The sequence below is a fragment of the Rhinatrema bivittatum genome, chromosome 3, assembly GCF_901001135.1.
Source record: "Rhinatrema bivittatum chromosome 3, aRhiBiv1.1, whole genome shotgun sequence".
In the NCBI taxonomy this organism is placed as follows: Eukaryota; Metazoa; Chordata; class Amphibia; order Gymnophiona; family Rhinatrematidae; genus Rhinatrema; species Rhinatrema bivittatum.
The window spans coordinates 229,187,487-229,206,227 of record NC_042617.1 but is presented as its reverse complement, the minus strand read 5'-3'; the positions used below and the strand labels follow the sequence as shown (position 1 = coordinate 229,206,227).

The window sequence follows — 18,741 nt, the reverse complement described above, 5'->3', positions numbered from 1 at the left end:
TAAATTGTTTGATTTCTGCAAGCATATGCTTGAGACATTTCATAAGGTTACAGGGCTTAGGATCCCTTTTGGGATCTTTTTTGTCATTGGGTAAGTCCTTCTCCTTTAGTTGTCTTCCTATTTCGAAAGAGATCTCGAAACTTTTCAGACCTTTTACTATGGTGCTATATTTTAACATGTGATGGGAGAAAAGAAAATGCAGAGAATATAGTACTGCTGATTTTGTTAGCTTTCATTGCATTTTAAGTCTGTGCCGCCTCAACAAGTAGCCAGGAGCAGGGGGGTTCTAAACAGATCACTGGAGGAGATTTTGCACATTGGGAAAGGGGGTTTATTTTTGAGTCCTGTGGCCCTTTTATAAGCAGGCTGAGAGCATCTGGATATGTGATAATGTCCTAGGGCTCCCACAGAAAGTTAGCTACAACTCTTGAAATAATATGACTTTGTCCAGCTGCATTATTGTATTTGCATAAGATTACTTATACATTGTCTGCTTTGCATGCATTAGTAAATTAAACGCATGCAAAACAGCTAATTTCAATAGGGGCAATTTTTAGGTCAGAATATCATGCAATATTACCACAATATACAATTATCATGAGATAAACAGAGTTTTAGGCACAATAAATGTTGTTTATTTATGCATTAAACGCTTACTGCAACTTATTAAATAAAGCCCTTGGTTTGATGGTTGCTAGAAAATGTATTTTGCACAATTGGATTGAAAATATCCCTCCCACAGATCTGTTATGGTAAAAAAAGGTTAACTAATACAATATGAGAGATTAGATGTCAAATTAACAACTAGAATGGTAACCAAAGAATATATATAATATATGTTTTTCAAAACTGCTGCAAGATCTTTTGCCAGAAGAGAAAAAAGAGCTCTTAAAGAATATGGGATATTCTACTGTTTGGGAGTGAGTTGCAGAGTTGTGGAATGGTGGTGAGTATGTAATGGGAAGTGTGTGTGTATCTGTGGTGTAGATGGGTGTGGATGTCAGGGTATTTTTAGTTTGGGTTAGGGTTTTGAGGTCACGGGAGGGTAGGGATATTAGATTCCCTCTTGATTCTTGTCTCTGTATCAATCGTGGAAGTGTTTTGTCTTTGGCACTGTGAACAGTCAGTGGCTGGCAAGAGAACAGACTCATGCTGGACTCTGGCTGTTTTCTCATAAGGTTTTTATTAATCAATGCAAAATGTAACAACAGCTTTGCTTACCTTAGCAGTTTTCAAAACAAAAGACAGCAGTATTGGCCTTCCTTAGCCTCCTTCTCTTCCCTGGGGGCCACCATATTCTTCCTGGGCCCAACTTCTTATCACCATCTAAGGAGAGCACCATCAGAGTGGAATTCCCTTCCTGTCTTAAGGTGGGCCAGGCTAAATGCTTGGACCCAGACTTTTAAGGAGAGTCTAATAAAAATTCCTTCACATACCCTCCCCCTCAGCTTGACCTTGTCAAGTTGAACATCTGCCACTACCCAGGTTAACTCCCAGGAAAATAAATCATCCTTCCTATATTCTTTTCCTTTCCTAAAATGGGACTCACCATTTCTCTTTGCTGTGGAGGATAGGATCGGTATGGGGTCCACTAGGCCAGAGAGTACCTTCCCCTCCTGTCTGTATACACCTCCAGCCCAGCTCAAGGGAACAACTTCCAAGTGGGCTTGCTTAAGTTTTCTAGGGTTATTTTATTCCACCTTTTTTGGGGAATCAGCTAAGGCACTATTTCTCAACCCTCTCCTGGAGGCACGCCTAGCCAGTTGGGTTTTCAGGATTGCCATAATGAATATGCATGAGATGGAAACACAGTGTATGCAAATCTATCTCATGCATATTCATTATGGATATCCTGAAAACCTGACTAGTTAGATGTGCCTCCAGGAAAGGGTTAGGAAACACTGAATTAAGGGGTCTTAGAAAACCCTCAGTTCCCTCCAATACATGTCACCATGAAAAGTTAAAATAGTAAAATCCCTGGCACTCTTTAGACACTGAAGCCTCTTGGAATTTCTTCTCGGGTGCTGCCTCTGTGGTCTAGATGTCTTTGTGCAATATACTTTTGCAACATCCCTTTGAGAGGCTTTCAGAGGAGATGTTTCTATGCAGTCTGGACTGACCTGGCTCACCGTGATATGGCTCTATGAAGTCTCCAGCTGGGGATAATCTTATCCAAGAAGAACAGGGTATGAAAACTTGGGATGTATACCAACTTCTATATAAGCTTGCTGTGCCCTGCTTTGAACACCCTCCCTTGTCAGTGTATGCTTTAGCCTCTAGTGCTGGCTGTGTTACCAGGTTGACATCCATAGCTCCTTCTTTGATATCAACAATCTCTGGCCAAATGCCCACTCCTTCCACAATTGAAACAAGTTGGGAAGCCAGAGCACTGTGACCCGAGTATGGAACCTGAACTGTCCTGCTCTGAGGACTGTTGCTGGGGCCCTGAATTCTCATTGTCACACCAAGGAGCCTGGGCAGGTTGTTTTTCTAGTTTTGCAGTAATTCTGGCATCAACTGAGCCTTATGAAAGGTGTCTGTCACTTCCAATGCTTTCTCCAGAGTGAGCCTTAGGTGCTGACACACCCAGTTCTGCATGGGCCAATCTAGCCTATCCAGGAACTGCTCCAGGAGGACATAATTGGCCACCTACAGGCCTATCTTCACTTCTGGTTGTAGCTACTTCATCCTGCATTTTTAGCCAATGAAATAGACATTGAATAGACTCCACAATGTCTGGGCTGTAGGGTGATTCTCCGGAATTGTTACTGGTATGTTTACAAAGAATTTAGGCATCATCTTTGGTAATACTTTAAAATGTTCTGCTTAGTATGCAGCAGCAACCAAGAAAGCAAATAGAATGCTGGGAATTATTAGGAAAGGAATGGAGAATAAAGCAGAGAATATCATAATGCCTCTGTATCGCTCCATGGTGTGACTTCACCTTGAGTATTTTGTATAGTTCTGGTCACCATATTTCAAAAAAAGATATATTGGGATTAGAAAAGATACAGAGCAGGGCAACCAAAATGATAAAGGGGATGGAATGATTCCCCCTATGAGGAAAGCCTAAAGAGGTTAGGACTCTACAGCCTGGAGAAGAGATGGCTCAGGGGAGATATGCTAGAGGTCTATAAAATAATGAGTGGAGTGGAACAAGTAAACATTAATCGGTTGTTTACTCTTTCAAAGAGTACAAAGACTAGGAGAAACACAATGAAGTTACTAGGTGATACATTTAAAATTAATAAAAGAAAATATTTTTTGTCAATGCATTATTAAGTTCTGGAATTCATTGCCAGAGGATGTGGTGAAAGGCAGTAGTGTAGTGGCACTTAAAAAGGTTTGGACAAGTTCCTGGAGGAAAAATCCATAAGCCATTATTAAGGTAGAGTTGTAGAAATCCACTTCTTATCCCTATGATAATCAACATGGAATCTATCTACCCCATGGTATTCTGCCATGGACTTGTGAACTGGATTGGCCACTGTTTTAAAGAAGATACTGGGCTTGATGGACCTTTGGTATGATCCAGTATGGCAAATCTTATATACTTATATACCTTGTTCTTTCCAAGATGGCAATTTTGACATCAGAGTAACTCACTCTCCCATTTGGATTGGTAGCTTGAAAGGCAGTTTGGCTCTTGTTGATAAGTAGATTTGCCAGGTAGGTGGTCCAGCTAGCTTCTTGCCAGTCAATCATGTGGGCAGTTCTTTCAAAATTCTTTAAGAAAACATCCAGGTCTTCTCTTGAATTCATTTTAAACTACACTGGAGGCACTAGGGTTGTCCGTGTTATGATGGTGGGGTCACTTGGCAATAATGATCATAAGATGATCAAATATAAATTAATGACTGGAAGGGGGACAGTATGTAAATCCATGGCTCTAATGCTAAACTATCAAAAAGGAAACTTGATAAAATGAGAAAAATAGTTAGAAAAAAACTGAAATGTGCAGCTAGAAAGGTAAAAAAGTGTGCAACAGGCATGGACATTGTTAAAAAATACCATCCTAGAAGCACAGACCAGATGTATTCCATGCATTAAGAAAGGTGGAAGGAAGGCAAAACGATAACCGGCATGGTAAAAGGTGAGGTGAAAGGCTATTTTAGCCAAAAGATCTTCATTCAAAAATTGGAAGAAGGATCTTTTAGAAGAAAATAGGATAAAGCATAGGCTAAGAGAAAATTTGAAAAGAAGTTGGCCATAGAGGCAAAAACTCACAATAAAAACTTAAAAAAAATTTATCCAAAGCAGAAAGCCTGCAAGGGAGTCGGTTGGACCGTTGGATGATCAAGGGATTAAAGGGGCACTTAGAGTAGATAAGGCCACCATGGAAAGATTAAATGATTTCTTTGCTTCAGTGTTTACTGAAGAGGATGTTGGAGAGCTACGAGTTCCAGCAAAGGTTTTCATGGGTGACAATTCTGATCAACTGAACCAAATCACTCCTTTAAAAAGGAGATAGAGTAGCTTTTAAACTAGAACAAGGGGGAAAGCCGACAGTCACTCAGCAGTGCATGGTTCGGAAAAATGTATCCTTGAAGGATACTAATGAAACAGGAGAGTTAGGGCATCCCAATAGAGAGGTTCCAATAAAAGCAAACATAGTCCATGAGCCTTTATGTAAAAAATCACCTGAGCTAAAGATTTCCAAATTATCCATAAGAACTGCAAAGTAGGTTGTTAATACAAACAAAAAACACACTTTGAAATGTCTGTATTCCAATGCCAGAAGTGTAAGAAGTAAGATGGGAAAGCTAGCATGTATAGCAGTAAATGATGAGATTGACATAATTGGCATCACAAAGACCTGGTGAAAGGAGGATAACCATTGGGACAGTGCTATATCAGGGTACAAATTATATCGCAATGATAGGTGAGGACTGCCTGGTAACTTGCCTGCCTGGTGCGAAGGTGGCAGACCTCATGCGTCACCTATAGGATTATAGACAGTGCTGGGGAGGAGCCGGCTGTCGTGGTACATGTGGGCACCAACTACATAGGAAAATGTGGGAGAGAGGTTCTGGATGCCAAATTTAGGATTCTAGGTAGGAAGTTGAAATCCAGAACCTCCAGGGTGGCATTCTCTGAAATGCTTCCTGTTCCACGTGCAGGTCCTCAGAGGCAGGCAGAGCTCCAGAGTTTCGATGCGTGGATGAGGCGATGGTGCAGGGAAGAGGGATTCAGCTTTGTAACGAACTGGGGAAACTTTTGGGGAAAGGGGAGATTTATCCGAAAGGATGGGCTCCACCTTAACCAGAGTGGAACCAAGCTGCTGGCACTAACTTTCAAAAAGGAGATACAGCAGCTTTTAAACTAGAACAAGGGGGAAAGCTGACAGTCACTCAGCAGTGCATGGTTTTGGAGAAATGTATCCTAGAAGGATACTAATGAAACAGGAGAGTTAGGGCATCCCAACAGAGAGGTTCAATTAAAAGCAAATATAGTCCATGTGCCTATATGTAAAAAATCATAGGGATGTGCAGAGGGACCTCATACGTTGCATTCGGTATTCGAATTCGACGGGGGGCAGATACGTTGCATTCGGCAAGGGGGTCCCCCGATACGTTGATGCATTCATTGTTATTCGTTTCCTGGCTAAAATTTAATTAACTACAACCCCCCACCCTTCTGACCCCCCCAAGACTTACCAAAACTCCCTGGTGGTCCAGCGGGGGGTCGAGGAGCCATCTACTGCATTCACGCCATCGGCTGTCGGTATTCAAAATGGCACCAATAGCATTTGACCATACTATGTCATAGGGGCTACCGGTGCCATTGGTCGGCCCCTGTGACATAGTGAGGGCAAAGGCTACCTGCGCCACTTTGAATACTGGCAGCCGATGGCCCGAGTGGCAAGTCTTGTGGGGGTCAGGAGGGTCCCCCAAGACTTTCCAAAAGTTCCTGGTGGTCCAGCGGGGCTCCAGGAGCGATCTCCTACACTCGCGCCATTGGCTGCCAGTAATCAAAATGGCGCCGATAGCTTATGCCCTTACTATTTCACAGGGGCTACCGGTGCCATTCTTCAGCCCCTGTCATATGGTAGGAGCACAAGATAGCGCCGGCTGTCCATTGCTCCTACCATGTGACAGGGGCCGACCAATGGCACCGGTAAGGTCAAAGGCTATCGGCGCCATTTTGAATACCGGCAGCTGATAGCGTGAGTGCAGTAGATGGCTCCCGGACCCCCCTGCTGGACCACCATGGAGTTTTGGTAAGTCTTGGGGGGGTCAGGAGGGTGGGGGGTTGTTTAAATTTGCTCCTTTAGACGGCCGAATAATTCAGTGAAGATTCGTTGTATTCATGGGGAATCACGATACGTTTCGCTTCCCCACAAATACAAGGAATATGGCGCTATACATTGCAGATTACCAATACGTTGCAAACGAATGCACACCCCTAAAAAATCACCGAAGCTAATGATTTCCAAATTATCCCTAACAACTGGAAAGCAGGTTGTTAATACAAACAAAAAACACACTTTGAAATGTCTGTATGCCAATGCCAGACGTCTAAGAAGTAAGATGGGAGAGTTAGTGTATAGCAGCAAATGATGAGATTGACATAATTGCCATCACCGAGACTTGGTGAGAGGAGGATAACCAATGGGACAGCGCTACAAATTATATTGCAAATTATATTGCAATGATAGGGAGGACCAACTTGGTGGGGGTGTGGTACTTTATGTCCGGGAGGGTATAAAGTCCAACAGGATAAAGATCATACAAGAGACTAAATGCTCAGTAGAATCTGTATGGGTAGAAATCCCATGTGTGTTGGGTAAGAGTATAGTGATAGGAGTCCATTATCTGTCTGACCATTTTGTCCACATGGACAAAATGGTCAGACAGATAATGAAATGCTAAGGGAAATAAGGGAAGCTGACCAATTTGGCAGTGCAGTAATAATGGGAGATTTCAATTACCCCAATATTGACTGGATAAATATAACATCAGGACTTGCAAGAGACATAAAGTTCCTGGATGTAATAAATGACTGCTTCAAGGAGCAATTGGTTCAGGAACCAACAAGAGAGGGAGCTATTTTAGATTTAATTCTTAGTGGAACGCAGGATTTGGTGAGAGAGGTAACGGTGGTGGGGCCACTTGGCAACAGTGATCATAACATGATCAAATTTAATAACTGGAAGGGGGACAATAAGTAAATCTGCAGCTCTAACACTAAACTTTCAAAAGGGAAACTTTGATAAAATGAGGAAAATAGAAAAAAACTGAAAGGTGCAGCTGCAAAAGTTAAAAGTGTTCAACAGGCATGGACATTGTTTAAAAATACAATCCTAGAGGTGCAGTCCATATGTATTCCATACATTAAGAAAGGTGGAAGGAAGGCAAAACGATTACCGTCATGGTTAAAAGGTGAGGTGAAAGAGGCTATTTTAGCCAAAAAAACATCCTTCAAAAATTGGAAGAAAGATCCATCTGAAGAAAATAGAATAAAACATAAGCATTGTCAAGTTAAGCGTAAAACATTGATAAGACAGGTGAAGAGAGAATTTGAAATGAAGTTGAACATAGAGGCAAAAACTCATAATAAAAACTTTTTAAAATATATCTGAAGCAAGAAAGCTATGAGGGAGTCGATTGCACCATTAGATGACTGAGAGGTTAAAGGGGCTCTTAGGGAAGTTAAGGCCATTTCAGAAAGACTAAATGAATTCTTTGCTTCTGTTTTTACTAATGAGGATGTTGGGAGATACCAGTTCTGGAGATGGTTTTCAGGGGTGATGAGTCAGACGAACTGAACGAAATCACTGTGAGCCTGGAAGATGTAGTAGGCCAGATTGACAAGCTAAAGAGTAGCAAATCACCTGGACCAGATGGTATGCATCCTAGGGTACTGAAGGAACTCAAAAATGAAATTTCTGATCTATTAGTTAAAATTTGTATCCTATCATTAAAATCATCCATTGTACCTGAAGACTGGAGGGTGAACAATGTAACCCCAATATTTAAAAAAGGCTCCAGGGGCTATCCGGGTAACTATAGACCAGTGAGCCTGACTTCAGTGGCGGGAAAAGTAGTGAAAACTATTCTCAAGATCAAAATCGTAGAGCATATAGAAAGACATGATTTAATGAAACACAGTCAACATGGATTTACCCAAGGGAAGTCTTGCCTAACAAATCTGCTTCATTTTTTTGAAGGGGTGAATAAACATGTGAAAAAATGTGAACTGGTAATGTGGTATATTTGGATTTCCAGAAGGCATTCAACAAAGTCCCGCATGAGAGGCTTCTAAGAAAACTATAATATCATGGGAAATCAGGCGATGTCCTTTTGTGGATTACAAACTGGTTAAAAGACAGGAAGAGAGTAGGATTAAATGGTTAATTTTCTCAGTGGAAAAGGGTAAACAGTGGAGTGCCTCAGGAATCTGTACTAGGACCGGTGCTTTTCAATATATATATAAATGATCTGGAAAGGAATACGATGAGTGAGGTAATCAAATTTGCAGATGATACAAAATTATTCAGAGTAGTTAAATCACAAGCGGATTGTGATACATTACTGGAGGTCCTTGCAAGACTGGAAGATTGGGCATCCAAATAGCAGATGAAATTTAAGGTGTTGCATATAGGGAAAAATAACCCTTGCTATAGTCACATGATGTTAGGTTCCATATTAGGAGCTACCACCTAGGAAACAAATCTAGGCATCATAGTGGATAATACTTTAAAATCGTCAGCTCAGTGTGCTGCAGCAGTCAAAAAAGCAAACAGAATGTTAGGAATTATTAGGAAGGAAATGGTTAATAAAACGGAAAATGTCATAATGCCTCTATATCACTCCATGGTGAGACCGCACCTTGAATTCTATGTGCAATTCTGGTCGCCACATCTCAAAAAAGATATAGTTGGATGGAGAAGGTACAGAGAAGGGCAACCAAAATGATAAAGGGGATGGAACAGTTCCCCTATGAGGAAAGGCTGAAGAGGTTAGGGCTGTTCAGCTTGGAGAAGAGATGGCTGAGGGGGGATATGATAGAGGTCTTTAAGATCATGAGAGGCCTTGATCATGAGAGGCCTTGATGAGAATCGGTTATTTACACTTTCAAATAATAGAAGGACTAGGGCGCATTCCATGAGGTTAGCAAATAGCACATTTAAGACTAATCAGAGAAAATTCTTTTTCACTCAATGCACAATAAAGCTCTGGAATTTGTTGCCAGAGGATGTGGTTAGTGCAGTTAGTGTAGCTGGGTTCAAAAAAGGTTTGGATAAGTTCTTGGAGAAGAAGTGCATTAACTACTATTAATCAAGTTTACTTAGGGAATAGCCACTGCTATTAATTGCATCAGTAGCATGGGATCTTATTAGTGTTTGGGTAATTGCCAGGTTCTAGTGGCCTGGTTTGGCCTCTTTTGGAAACAGGATGCTGGGCTTGATGGACCCTTGGTCTGACCCAGCATGGCAATTTCTTATGTTGTTATCACGGTGAACCTGGAAGATGTGGTAAGCCTAATTAACAAACTGAAGAGTAGTAAATCACCTGGACCGATTGGTATACTCCCCAGGGTTCTGAAAGAACTAAAAAATGAACATTTCAGAACTATTAGTAAAAATTTTTAACCTATCATAAAATCATCCAATGTACCTGAAGATTGGAAGATGGCCAATGTAACCCCTATATTTAAAAAGGGATCCAGATGTGATACGGAAAACTATAGACCGGTGAGATTGACTTCAGTGCTGGGAAAATCATGGAAACGGTTATAAAGAATAAAATCACAAAACATTTAGATAAACATGGTTTGATGGAACACTGCCAAGGGAAGTCTTGCCTCAGAAATATCCTACTTTTTTTTTTTTTTGAAGGGGTGAATAAACATGTGAACAAATGTGAACTGGTAATGTGGTATATTTGTATTTCCAGAAGGCATTCAACAAAGTCCTGCATGAGAGGCTTCTAAGAAAACTATAATGTCATGGGAAATGAGGCGATGTCCTTTTGTGCATTGCAAGTTGGTTAAAAGACAGGAAACAGAGAGTAGGATTAAATGGTCAGTTTTCACTGTGGAAAAAGGTAAACAGTGGAGTTCCTCAGGGATCTGTACCTGAACTGGCACTTTTTAATATATTTCTAAATGATCTGGAAAGGGGTATGATGAGTGAGGTGATCAAATTTGCGGATGACACAAAATTATGCAGAGTATTTAAATCTCAAGTGGATTGTGATGAATTGCAGGAGGACCTTGTGAGACTGGAAGATTGGGCTTCCAAATGGCAGATTAAGTTTAACATGGACAAGTGCAAAGTGATGCATATAGGGAAAAATAAGCCTTGCTGTAGTTACACTTAGAGGCCGATGTAATAAATATGTTCAGAAAGCGGGTGCTGAACTGTCAGCGCCTGCTTTCTTAATGTGACCCCAGGTGCCCCCCGGGGGCGCCATGCAATATTTAAATTAGGATGTTGTGTTAGCAAGGAGGCACTAGGTTTGCTTGTGTGCCCCTAGTGCCTCCTTGCTAAGGAGAACCCGATCAGTGTCGGCCATCTGCTGGTTAGGAAAACTGATGCTGAGTTTATCAGCATCGGTTTGTCTAAACGCTGTACAGCCGCACAGCCAGGGGTTTAGGAAATGGACGCTTGTCAGTTGAGCAACCATTTCCTGCACCCGACTACCAGCGTTTTTTTTTTTAACTTTATTTAGTTTTGTTTTTCCTCCTACTTAATATCGCAACGATATTAAGCTATTAATTCCTGCTCCAGGCGTTAATAGCTGATGCACTTTTTTTTTTTTTTGCATCGTAAATGAATACCTAATAGCCTTATTCACATGCATTTGCATGTGATGAGCGGGAGCGCTATTAGATTCACTCCACGTTGGACGCATGTTGAGAGACACTAATCCCCTTATTGCATAAGGGGATTAGTTAGCGCCTATACAACCTGCGTCCAACTGTGGGTTATACAGTGCGCTCTGCTGAGCGCACTGTATTGCATCGGCCCCAATGTTAGGTTCTATCTTAGGATTTACCAGCCAGGAAAGAGATCTAGGCATCATATTTATTTATTTTATTTATTTATTACAATTTTTATACCGGTATTTGGTAGAAACCGTCCTATCGGTTTACATCATTTGACAACAGTTTAAATAATAATATATATCAAATAAAACAATATGTAAAACAGTAATACTAATACATTTTTAAATTCAGTTAAATTTGTATTATAATTCCTAAACAAAAACACACAACAGACATTAACTATTTTGACAAAATCCATTACTCATCATTCATGTTTGCTCTATTTTTGCCTAGTGAATAATACATTGAAATGGTCAGCCCAGTGTGCTGTGGCAATCAAAAAGCAAACAGAATGTTAGGAATTATTAGGAAGGGAATGGAAAATAAAACGGAGGATGTCATAATGCCTCTGAATCGCTCCATGGAGAGACCGTTCCTTGAATACTGTGTGTAATTCTGGTCACCGCATCTTAAAAAGGATGTTGCTGCACTGGAGAAAGTGCAGAGAAGGGCGACCAAAATTATATGGGACATGGAATGGCTGCCCTATGAAAAAAGACTAAAGAAGTTAGGGCTGTTCAGTTTGGAGAAGCGACGACTGAGGGGGATATGATAGAAGTCTACAAAATCATGAAAGGACTTGAACAAGTTAATATAAATCTGTTATTTACTCTCTTAGATAATAGAAGAACCAGGGGGCACTCCATGAAGTTAGCAAGTAGCTCATTTAAAACAAATCAAAGAAAATTCTTTTTCACTCAGCACATAGTTAAACTCTGGAATTCATTGCCAGGGGATGTGGTTTCAGCAGTTAGTGTTACTGGGTTTAAAAGAGGTTTGGATAAGTTCCTAGAGGTTAAATCCATAAACTTATATTACTGTAATTAATAAGCAATAGTAGCTTGTAATCTATCTAATGTTTGGGTACTTGCCAGGTACATATGACTTGGATTGGTCACTGTTGGAAACAGGTTACTGGGCTTGATGGATCCTTGGTCTGACCCAGTATGGCATTTCTTATGTTCACTCCTGCCCACAAATGGCCAGCCCCACCCCCAAGTCCTCGCCACTCATTTTTCAGTGCCAAGAACTGTGGAGTTATGCATCTGAGGTAAGGTAATCCAAAAGAGCTGTATGTGATGGGGGGGGGAGGGGGTTAAAAGACTGATGTGCACACACCAAGACAGGGATCTTGGGGGAATAGTGTCTGGTGATCTGAAGATGGCAAAGAAATGTGGCAAGGCTATAGCTAAAGCCAGAAGAATGCTGCGCTGTATAGAGAAAGGAATAACCAATAAGAAAAAGGAGGTGATAATGCCCTTGTACAGGTATTTGGTGAGGCCTCACCTGGAGTACTGTGCTCAGTTCTAGAGTTCATATCTCAAAAAAGAGACAGGATGGAGGTGGTCCAGAAAAGGGCAACCAAAATGGTGTGTGTTCTGTATTGGAAGACCTGTGAGGAAAGGCCGAAGGATCTGACTATGTATATCCTGAAAGAGAGGAGATGCAGCGGAGGTATTATACAGACCTTCAGATACTTGAAAGGTTTTAATGATGCACAAACTTTGAACCTTTTCTTTTGGAAAGAAAATATTAGAATTAGGGGTCACAAAATGAAATTCCAGTGGGGACGACTCAGAACCAACATCAGAAAATATTTCTTCATGGAGAGGATAGTCAGGAACCTTTTCTTCTCGGAGAGAATGCCCTTCTGGAGGAGGGGGTGAAGACTAAAACAGTCAAACAATTCAAAGGGCATGGGATAAACACTGTGGATCTCTAAAAGCCAGAGGACAGAAATGAGAAAAGCATACAGAAGGATAACTTGTTGGTGCAGCTGTTACTACCCTTAACAGAAGGCATGGAGATTACAACCCTTAACCAATATACCTTGATGCTTTTAATGCAATTGCAACATTGTTCCCCACTTTGACAGCAGGAGAAAAGGTGAATTGGTTACAGACAACAACTAAGAGGGCCCGACTTCTACGGTCCAGAGTACTGATGCACAGACATAAGGGAAAAAGCGCAGGACTGCTTGTATGGCCAAATCCATAAGCAGAGCACATCAAGCAATACTGTCTGAATTTTAAAGAAAACTCATCACCCAGTAAAAAAATGTTACTAGCAGCAATTTTTTTGGGTATCATAAGGCTTGGGGATAACTGCATGGAGCAGCAGTTACAACTCATAAGAGAAACATGGGAATAACCTGCACAGTTACCTTAAGCTTGCTGGGCAAACTGGATGGACCATTTGGTCATTTTCTGTCATCACTTCTATGTTTCTATGTAGAGGCAAAAAACAAGAACCTCGAGGCACCTCTACTCTGCACATAAACAAACTGCTCCCCTCTATGTATCATTTGAGTTCTGCCAGATGAAATCCAACTAAGTACAGTACCTCTCAACCCAAGCTGATAATATCTATCTCCTAAAATCTCATGATTTACTAAATCAAAGGCACTAGAAAGATTTAATAATTCAAGCACCCCTGATTTTCCTCTATCTAAAGAAGAGATGGAGGAGGCAGATGATGATGACAGAGCTGACATTATACCATGGCAAGGGGAAGACCCACTCCAAGCCTGAAATGCCAGCCTCTTCCCTTAATGAAACTGTGATAAAATGACATCAGGCCTCCTCCAGGGATTGCCTCTGGCTTCTCCCTGCCCAGGGTTTTGTACCCATTGCTGCCTATGCCTCTCATTTGGAGCTTTGTGCCTCTCATGGTGTTTTAACGTATTCATGCAATTCTTTTTGCTGTTTTGAATCTCTATCTCTGCCTTGGGGTTTTTCCTGCCACTTTCGATACTTTGTTCCCCTTTCATGGTGCCTTGAGCTGTTCATGCCACACTTGGTGCCACTTTGCCCCTCTTGTGTGGTCTTGGAGAATTCATGCCTATGTAGTTATTACCCTTTGCCTCTCTTGAAATTGCCTTTGGGGGTTCTGGCTGCTCCTGCTCCTGCTTTGCTCCTTTCACAGTGTTTTGGTGAACTCCTCCCATTGCTGGTACTATGCTCCCCATTATGGGTCCTTGGGTTATTCATTCCACGTTGGTGCTATGTTGACACAGTTTTGCCACTTTGGAGTACCCCTCACCTTTCTGATGAAGTCTGCCTACAAGTTTCATTAGAGATTATTAGAAAACCCAATTTGAAAGCCCAAAATTGGCTGCATTGCTTCCCCCATTGACTTTAATGGGAAACAAATGAACAAATAATACAAATAAATGAAAACATAAGAAGTTTCTATACTGGGTCAGACTGAGGGCCCATCAAGCCTAGCATCTGGTTTCCAACAGTGGCCAATTCAAGATACAAGTATCTGGCAAGAACCCAAACATTAAATACCCCATTGCCGGTAATAAGCAGTGGATATTTCCTAAGTCAACTTGACTAATAGAGTTTATGAACTTCTCCAGGAACTTGTCCAAACCTTTTTTAAATCCAGACAAGCTAACTGCCTTAACCACATCCTCTGGCAACAAATTCCAGATCTTAATTATTTATTGAGTGAAAATGAATTTTCTTCAATTTGCTTTAAATGTGCTACTTTCTAACTTCATGGTATGTCCCCTAATCCTTCAGTTTTCTGAAAGAGTAAACAGCCAATTTACATTAACCTGTCCTAGTCCTCTCATGATTTTATAGACCTCCATTATATCACCCCCTCAGCCATCTCTTCTCCAAGCTGAACAGTTCTAACCTCTTTAGCCTTTCCTCATAGGGGAGGTGTTCTATCCCCTTTATCATTTTGGTCGCCCTTCTCTGTACCTTCTCCAGTGCATCAATATCTTTTTTGTGATGCGGCGATCAAAATTGAATACAGTATTCAAGGAGTAGTCTCACAAATGATATAAAATTTATTTTTGCTCGTGTGCCTAATATGTGCGTTTATGGGCGCATGCGCGCACTTTTAAAATGTACTTGATTGGCTGTTTGAAAAGTAGGGTGCATGCATAAACTAAAGTGCATGTGGTGCTATTTTATGTGCATGAGCTAAATGAAAAATGTTCTCTAACTTTGGGCCAGATTTTCGAACCTACGTGCAGGTGTAGATTTGTGCGTGCAACCCGGCGAGCACAAATCTTCGTCCGATTTTATAACACGCGCACGCATGTTATAAAATCCGGGGTCAGCGCGCGCAATGGGGTGCACACTTGTGCACCTTGCGTGCGCCGAGCCCTAGGGGAGCCCCGATGGTTTTCCCCGTTCCCTCCGAGGCCGCTCCGAAATCAGAGCAGCCTCGGAGGGAACTTTCCTTTCTCCCCCCCACCCCCAGCCCTACCTAAATCCCCCCCTACCTTTATTATTTAAGTTGCACCTGCTTCTGGGCAGGCGTAGGTTACGCACGCCGGCCAAGTACCGGTGCGCGATCCCCCGGCCTAGTAGGCCTTTGGAGGCCTCTGGCCATGCCCCCTCCCTGGACCGCCCACGCCCCACCCCTTTTTCCGAGCCCCAGGACATATGCGCTCCCGGGGCTTGCACGCATCGCCAAGCCTATGCAAAATAGGCTTGGCGCGCGCAGGACAGGAGGGGTTTAAAAGGGTTACACGCATAACCCTTTTAAAATCTGCCTCTTTATGTATAAATCCCAAAAGGAATGAAACTTATGTATAGTGAAATTAGGCTGACTTCTAGCGGGAGTCTTACTAAAATGCAGCTTAAAGGGGGTTTATGTCATTTTTCCAAGATTTTTAAAGCCTTTTAACATAGGATGTAATTGGATTAATTCTACAAATTCAGTGAATATATTTCTACCAGAATTTTTGCATAGTCCTGAAGGTGGATGAATCGAGCTCTCAATGAATGTGAACTATTGTTGGTAGATTTCTCACAGGCTTGCAAGCTCATTTTCAAAAAGAAATACCCCATGAAAACTCCCTATTTGTGTGGGTCAGGTATGCTGAGAAAAGTATGTGCAGAAGCTTGAAAATCAAATCTCCGCATGTACTTTCACTCTTTATACCCCTAACCTTCCCACCCCACTCAGGAACACTGATTTTCTCTGCAAATAAAAATATGCCTATTGTTTATCCACATAAAATGTTTTGAAAATTACCCTCCCTATGGAAATAATGGATTTGTGCCTTTATGAAATAATCTGCAAAAGATTTAAAATATAACTTTTCAATTTATTTCAGTTGTATTTACATTTGACCAATTACTTCATTTTATGCCTCATAATCCTAAATTAATCTAATTTGCAATTGATTTTAAGTTCTATGCCATATAAGTTTACATAAATCCTTATTATCTTTTGTTTTAGATTTCTGAGCTGGATACCAGTAAAGGTACTTGCTGAACAACCTAGAAACCTCATTCCATCCTGGAATCCCAACTGCTTTCTCAGTCTTCTCCACTGCCCTTTACTAGCCATTCACAGCTGCTTCTGAGAGCTAGGACTAAGAAGACCTGTACGTAAACATTCATCCGACCAGAGAAGCAAAACCAAATTGATATCTAAAGTTCAAAACATGACATTCTGGACTTCTTTGCTAAAGTTTTTCACCTATTCTGTGTCTATAGGAAAAGATTTTGATGAGTCAGGTCCTCTGTGTTTAAATAATTCTTTGCAGGTTGTTACAATACTTATTAGACCATTGTAAGAATAATCCAAATATGCTGTAGTACAAGACCATTTGTATGTCTGAGAGATATTGGATATCAGTCATTTTTTAACAATTAAAAATGTTAAAACAAATATTTCCATTTGGTTTTGTCAATATAGCACATTACAGAATTTAAATAAAATATATTATCATATTCTTAAAACAATGGTGATGACCCACAAAGTATTTGTAAGTACATTTAGCATTTTCACTGTTGGAATTGCAGTAACAAATTATGTACATCAATATGCATTTTAATATGGCACAAACAAAATAGTGAAGTAAGGAATAGAACTACATATTTCTTCAGATCTGTAGTGAGACTAGAAAACAACAAAAGTACAAGCTGGAGACTAATTCAAGCATTACAAATAGGATCTCAATCAGTATCCTACTTGCATTATTAATACACATTTTGATATAAAAAAGTAAAACACATCAATAGCAAACAATGCAGAGCCAACTAGAGAGGTGCTGGCATTTTAAAACAAACAGAAAATAACCATTTTTGTTTCATTTTGTGTTATTTCCCATGCAAAAATGACACCAAAATCAATGTAATCAGGTTGTGTTTCTTTCATTGTAGCATGCATTTAACATGCTAAAATAATTTGGGACCACTATAACAAAATGAACAAAAGGACATTTTAAAATTCTCCCCCTCAGAAAAACAACAGAAAATGAAACTAAACATGAAACAGCATTTTTTCTATGCACACCCAAAAATGGATCTAACATCATTGTACTTAGAAAATTATTTCATGGCCAGAACATAATCATTTCCCCTATGCTTGCATTTAGACCAACCAAAAAACTTTCAGGGCAGTTTAGAACTTTTTTTTTTTATGTGAACAGCTTTATTCTGCTTCACTGAAAGCATCTTGGCTTTCATTCCCTTGATGAAACATTGAAAGATCTGATACCCTACTATTGCATAATTGTAGAATTTAATATTTTGACCTAAGTTTGCTGTACATAGAAATTCCTTTTTTGAATGCTTATGGGATACCAGTTGTTTAATCCATTAATTTACAACAGTTATTCATTTATAGTAACATTTTTTAGCTTGTTTGTTTTTGTAAGTTTTCTCCACACAGGAAACTTTTGCTGATAACATTTCTTTTTGACGGATAAAAGTTTATGAGAACATATCTCATGTCTGGTTGTAAGGCAAAAAGAGACAAATACTATACTTTTTCTGAAGAATGCACATTGTTTATTGCAAATGAATGCTGTATCACTATTCTGCTTTTAAAACTGCTCTTCTACACAAAGTTTCAAGCTCATTGTATTCATAATTTGGATTGTTTTTAAATTGTATTTCCAGGTATAAATGGGAAAGACTTCATTAAATGTCAGCAGAGTTATGGATGTGTTTTTTTTTTTGTTTTGTTTTCAAATCGGTATACAGACAAAGATGTTAATATTGAGATTATACAATATTTTCAACTGTAAATAAATTGTGATATTTTCCATTTCTCTGGAATTCAATGAACATCATATTGTTTTACCAAAGATTGTAAATAATAATTTATTTGTTTACACAAAGTTTCACAATTAGAAATCCTCCATTAAGTCAGACCCTCATTTCTATACTTTGGAAGAATTATGCAAGGAAATAAACTATTATAAAGGTTTCAAAATCATTTTCCTTGCCTTTTTTTACTATACGCAAAATTTTTATTTTAATTCATAAAAAAATTGTATATATCCACAGGTTCTAATGCCCACACAAACTAGTTAATTGATTACAAATTATTAAATATTTTTAGAAAATATAAACATGACAATTTGTGGTTTGATTGACAATTTCCATATTTATGTGTTTGGTCATTGAATTTACTAATACTTAGCACAATGATTATTGTTTTACTCACAGAAATTTTGATGCCTTAGGAAGGTACAAAACATTAAGGACCAGATTTTCTAACCTACGTGCAGGCATAGATTTGTGCGCGCAACCCAGCGCACACAAATCTATGCCTGATTTTATAACATGTACGCGCAGCCGCGCGCATGTTATAAAATCCGGGGTAGGCACACGCAAGGAGGTGCACCTTGCGCACGTCGAGCCCTGATGGCTTTCCCCATTCCCTCCGAGGCTGCTCCGAAATCAGAAATCGGAGCGGCCTCGG

General features: G+C 40.2%; 1 protein-coding gene across 1 annotated transcript in view; it reads left to right on the top strand.

Annotated features, from left to right (window-relative positions):
- THBS2 (thrombospondin 2) overlaps positions 1–18,249 on the top strand; it is a gene marked incomplete in the record, with an annotated part of 874,147 nt that extends 855,898 nt beyond the window's left edge. The window contains 1 exon segment of the mRNA XM_029594286.1: positions 16,264–18,249. Within this exon segment, the coding sequence (XP_029450146.1) occupies positions 16,264–16,271 (8 nt within the window).
- Positions 18,250–18,741: the final 492 nt, after the last annotated feature.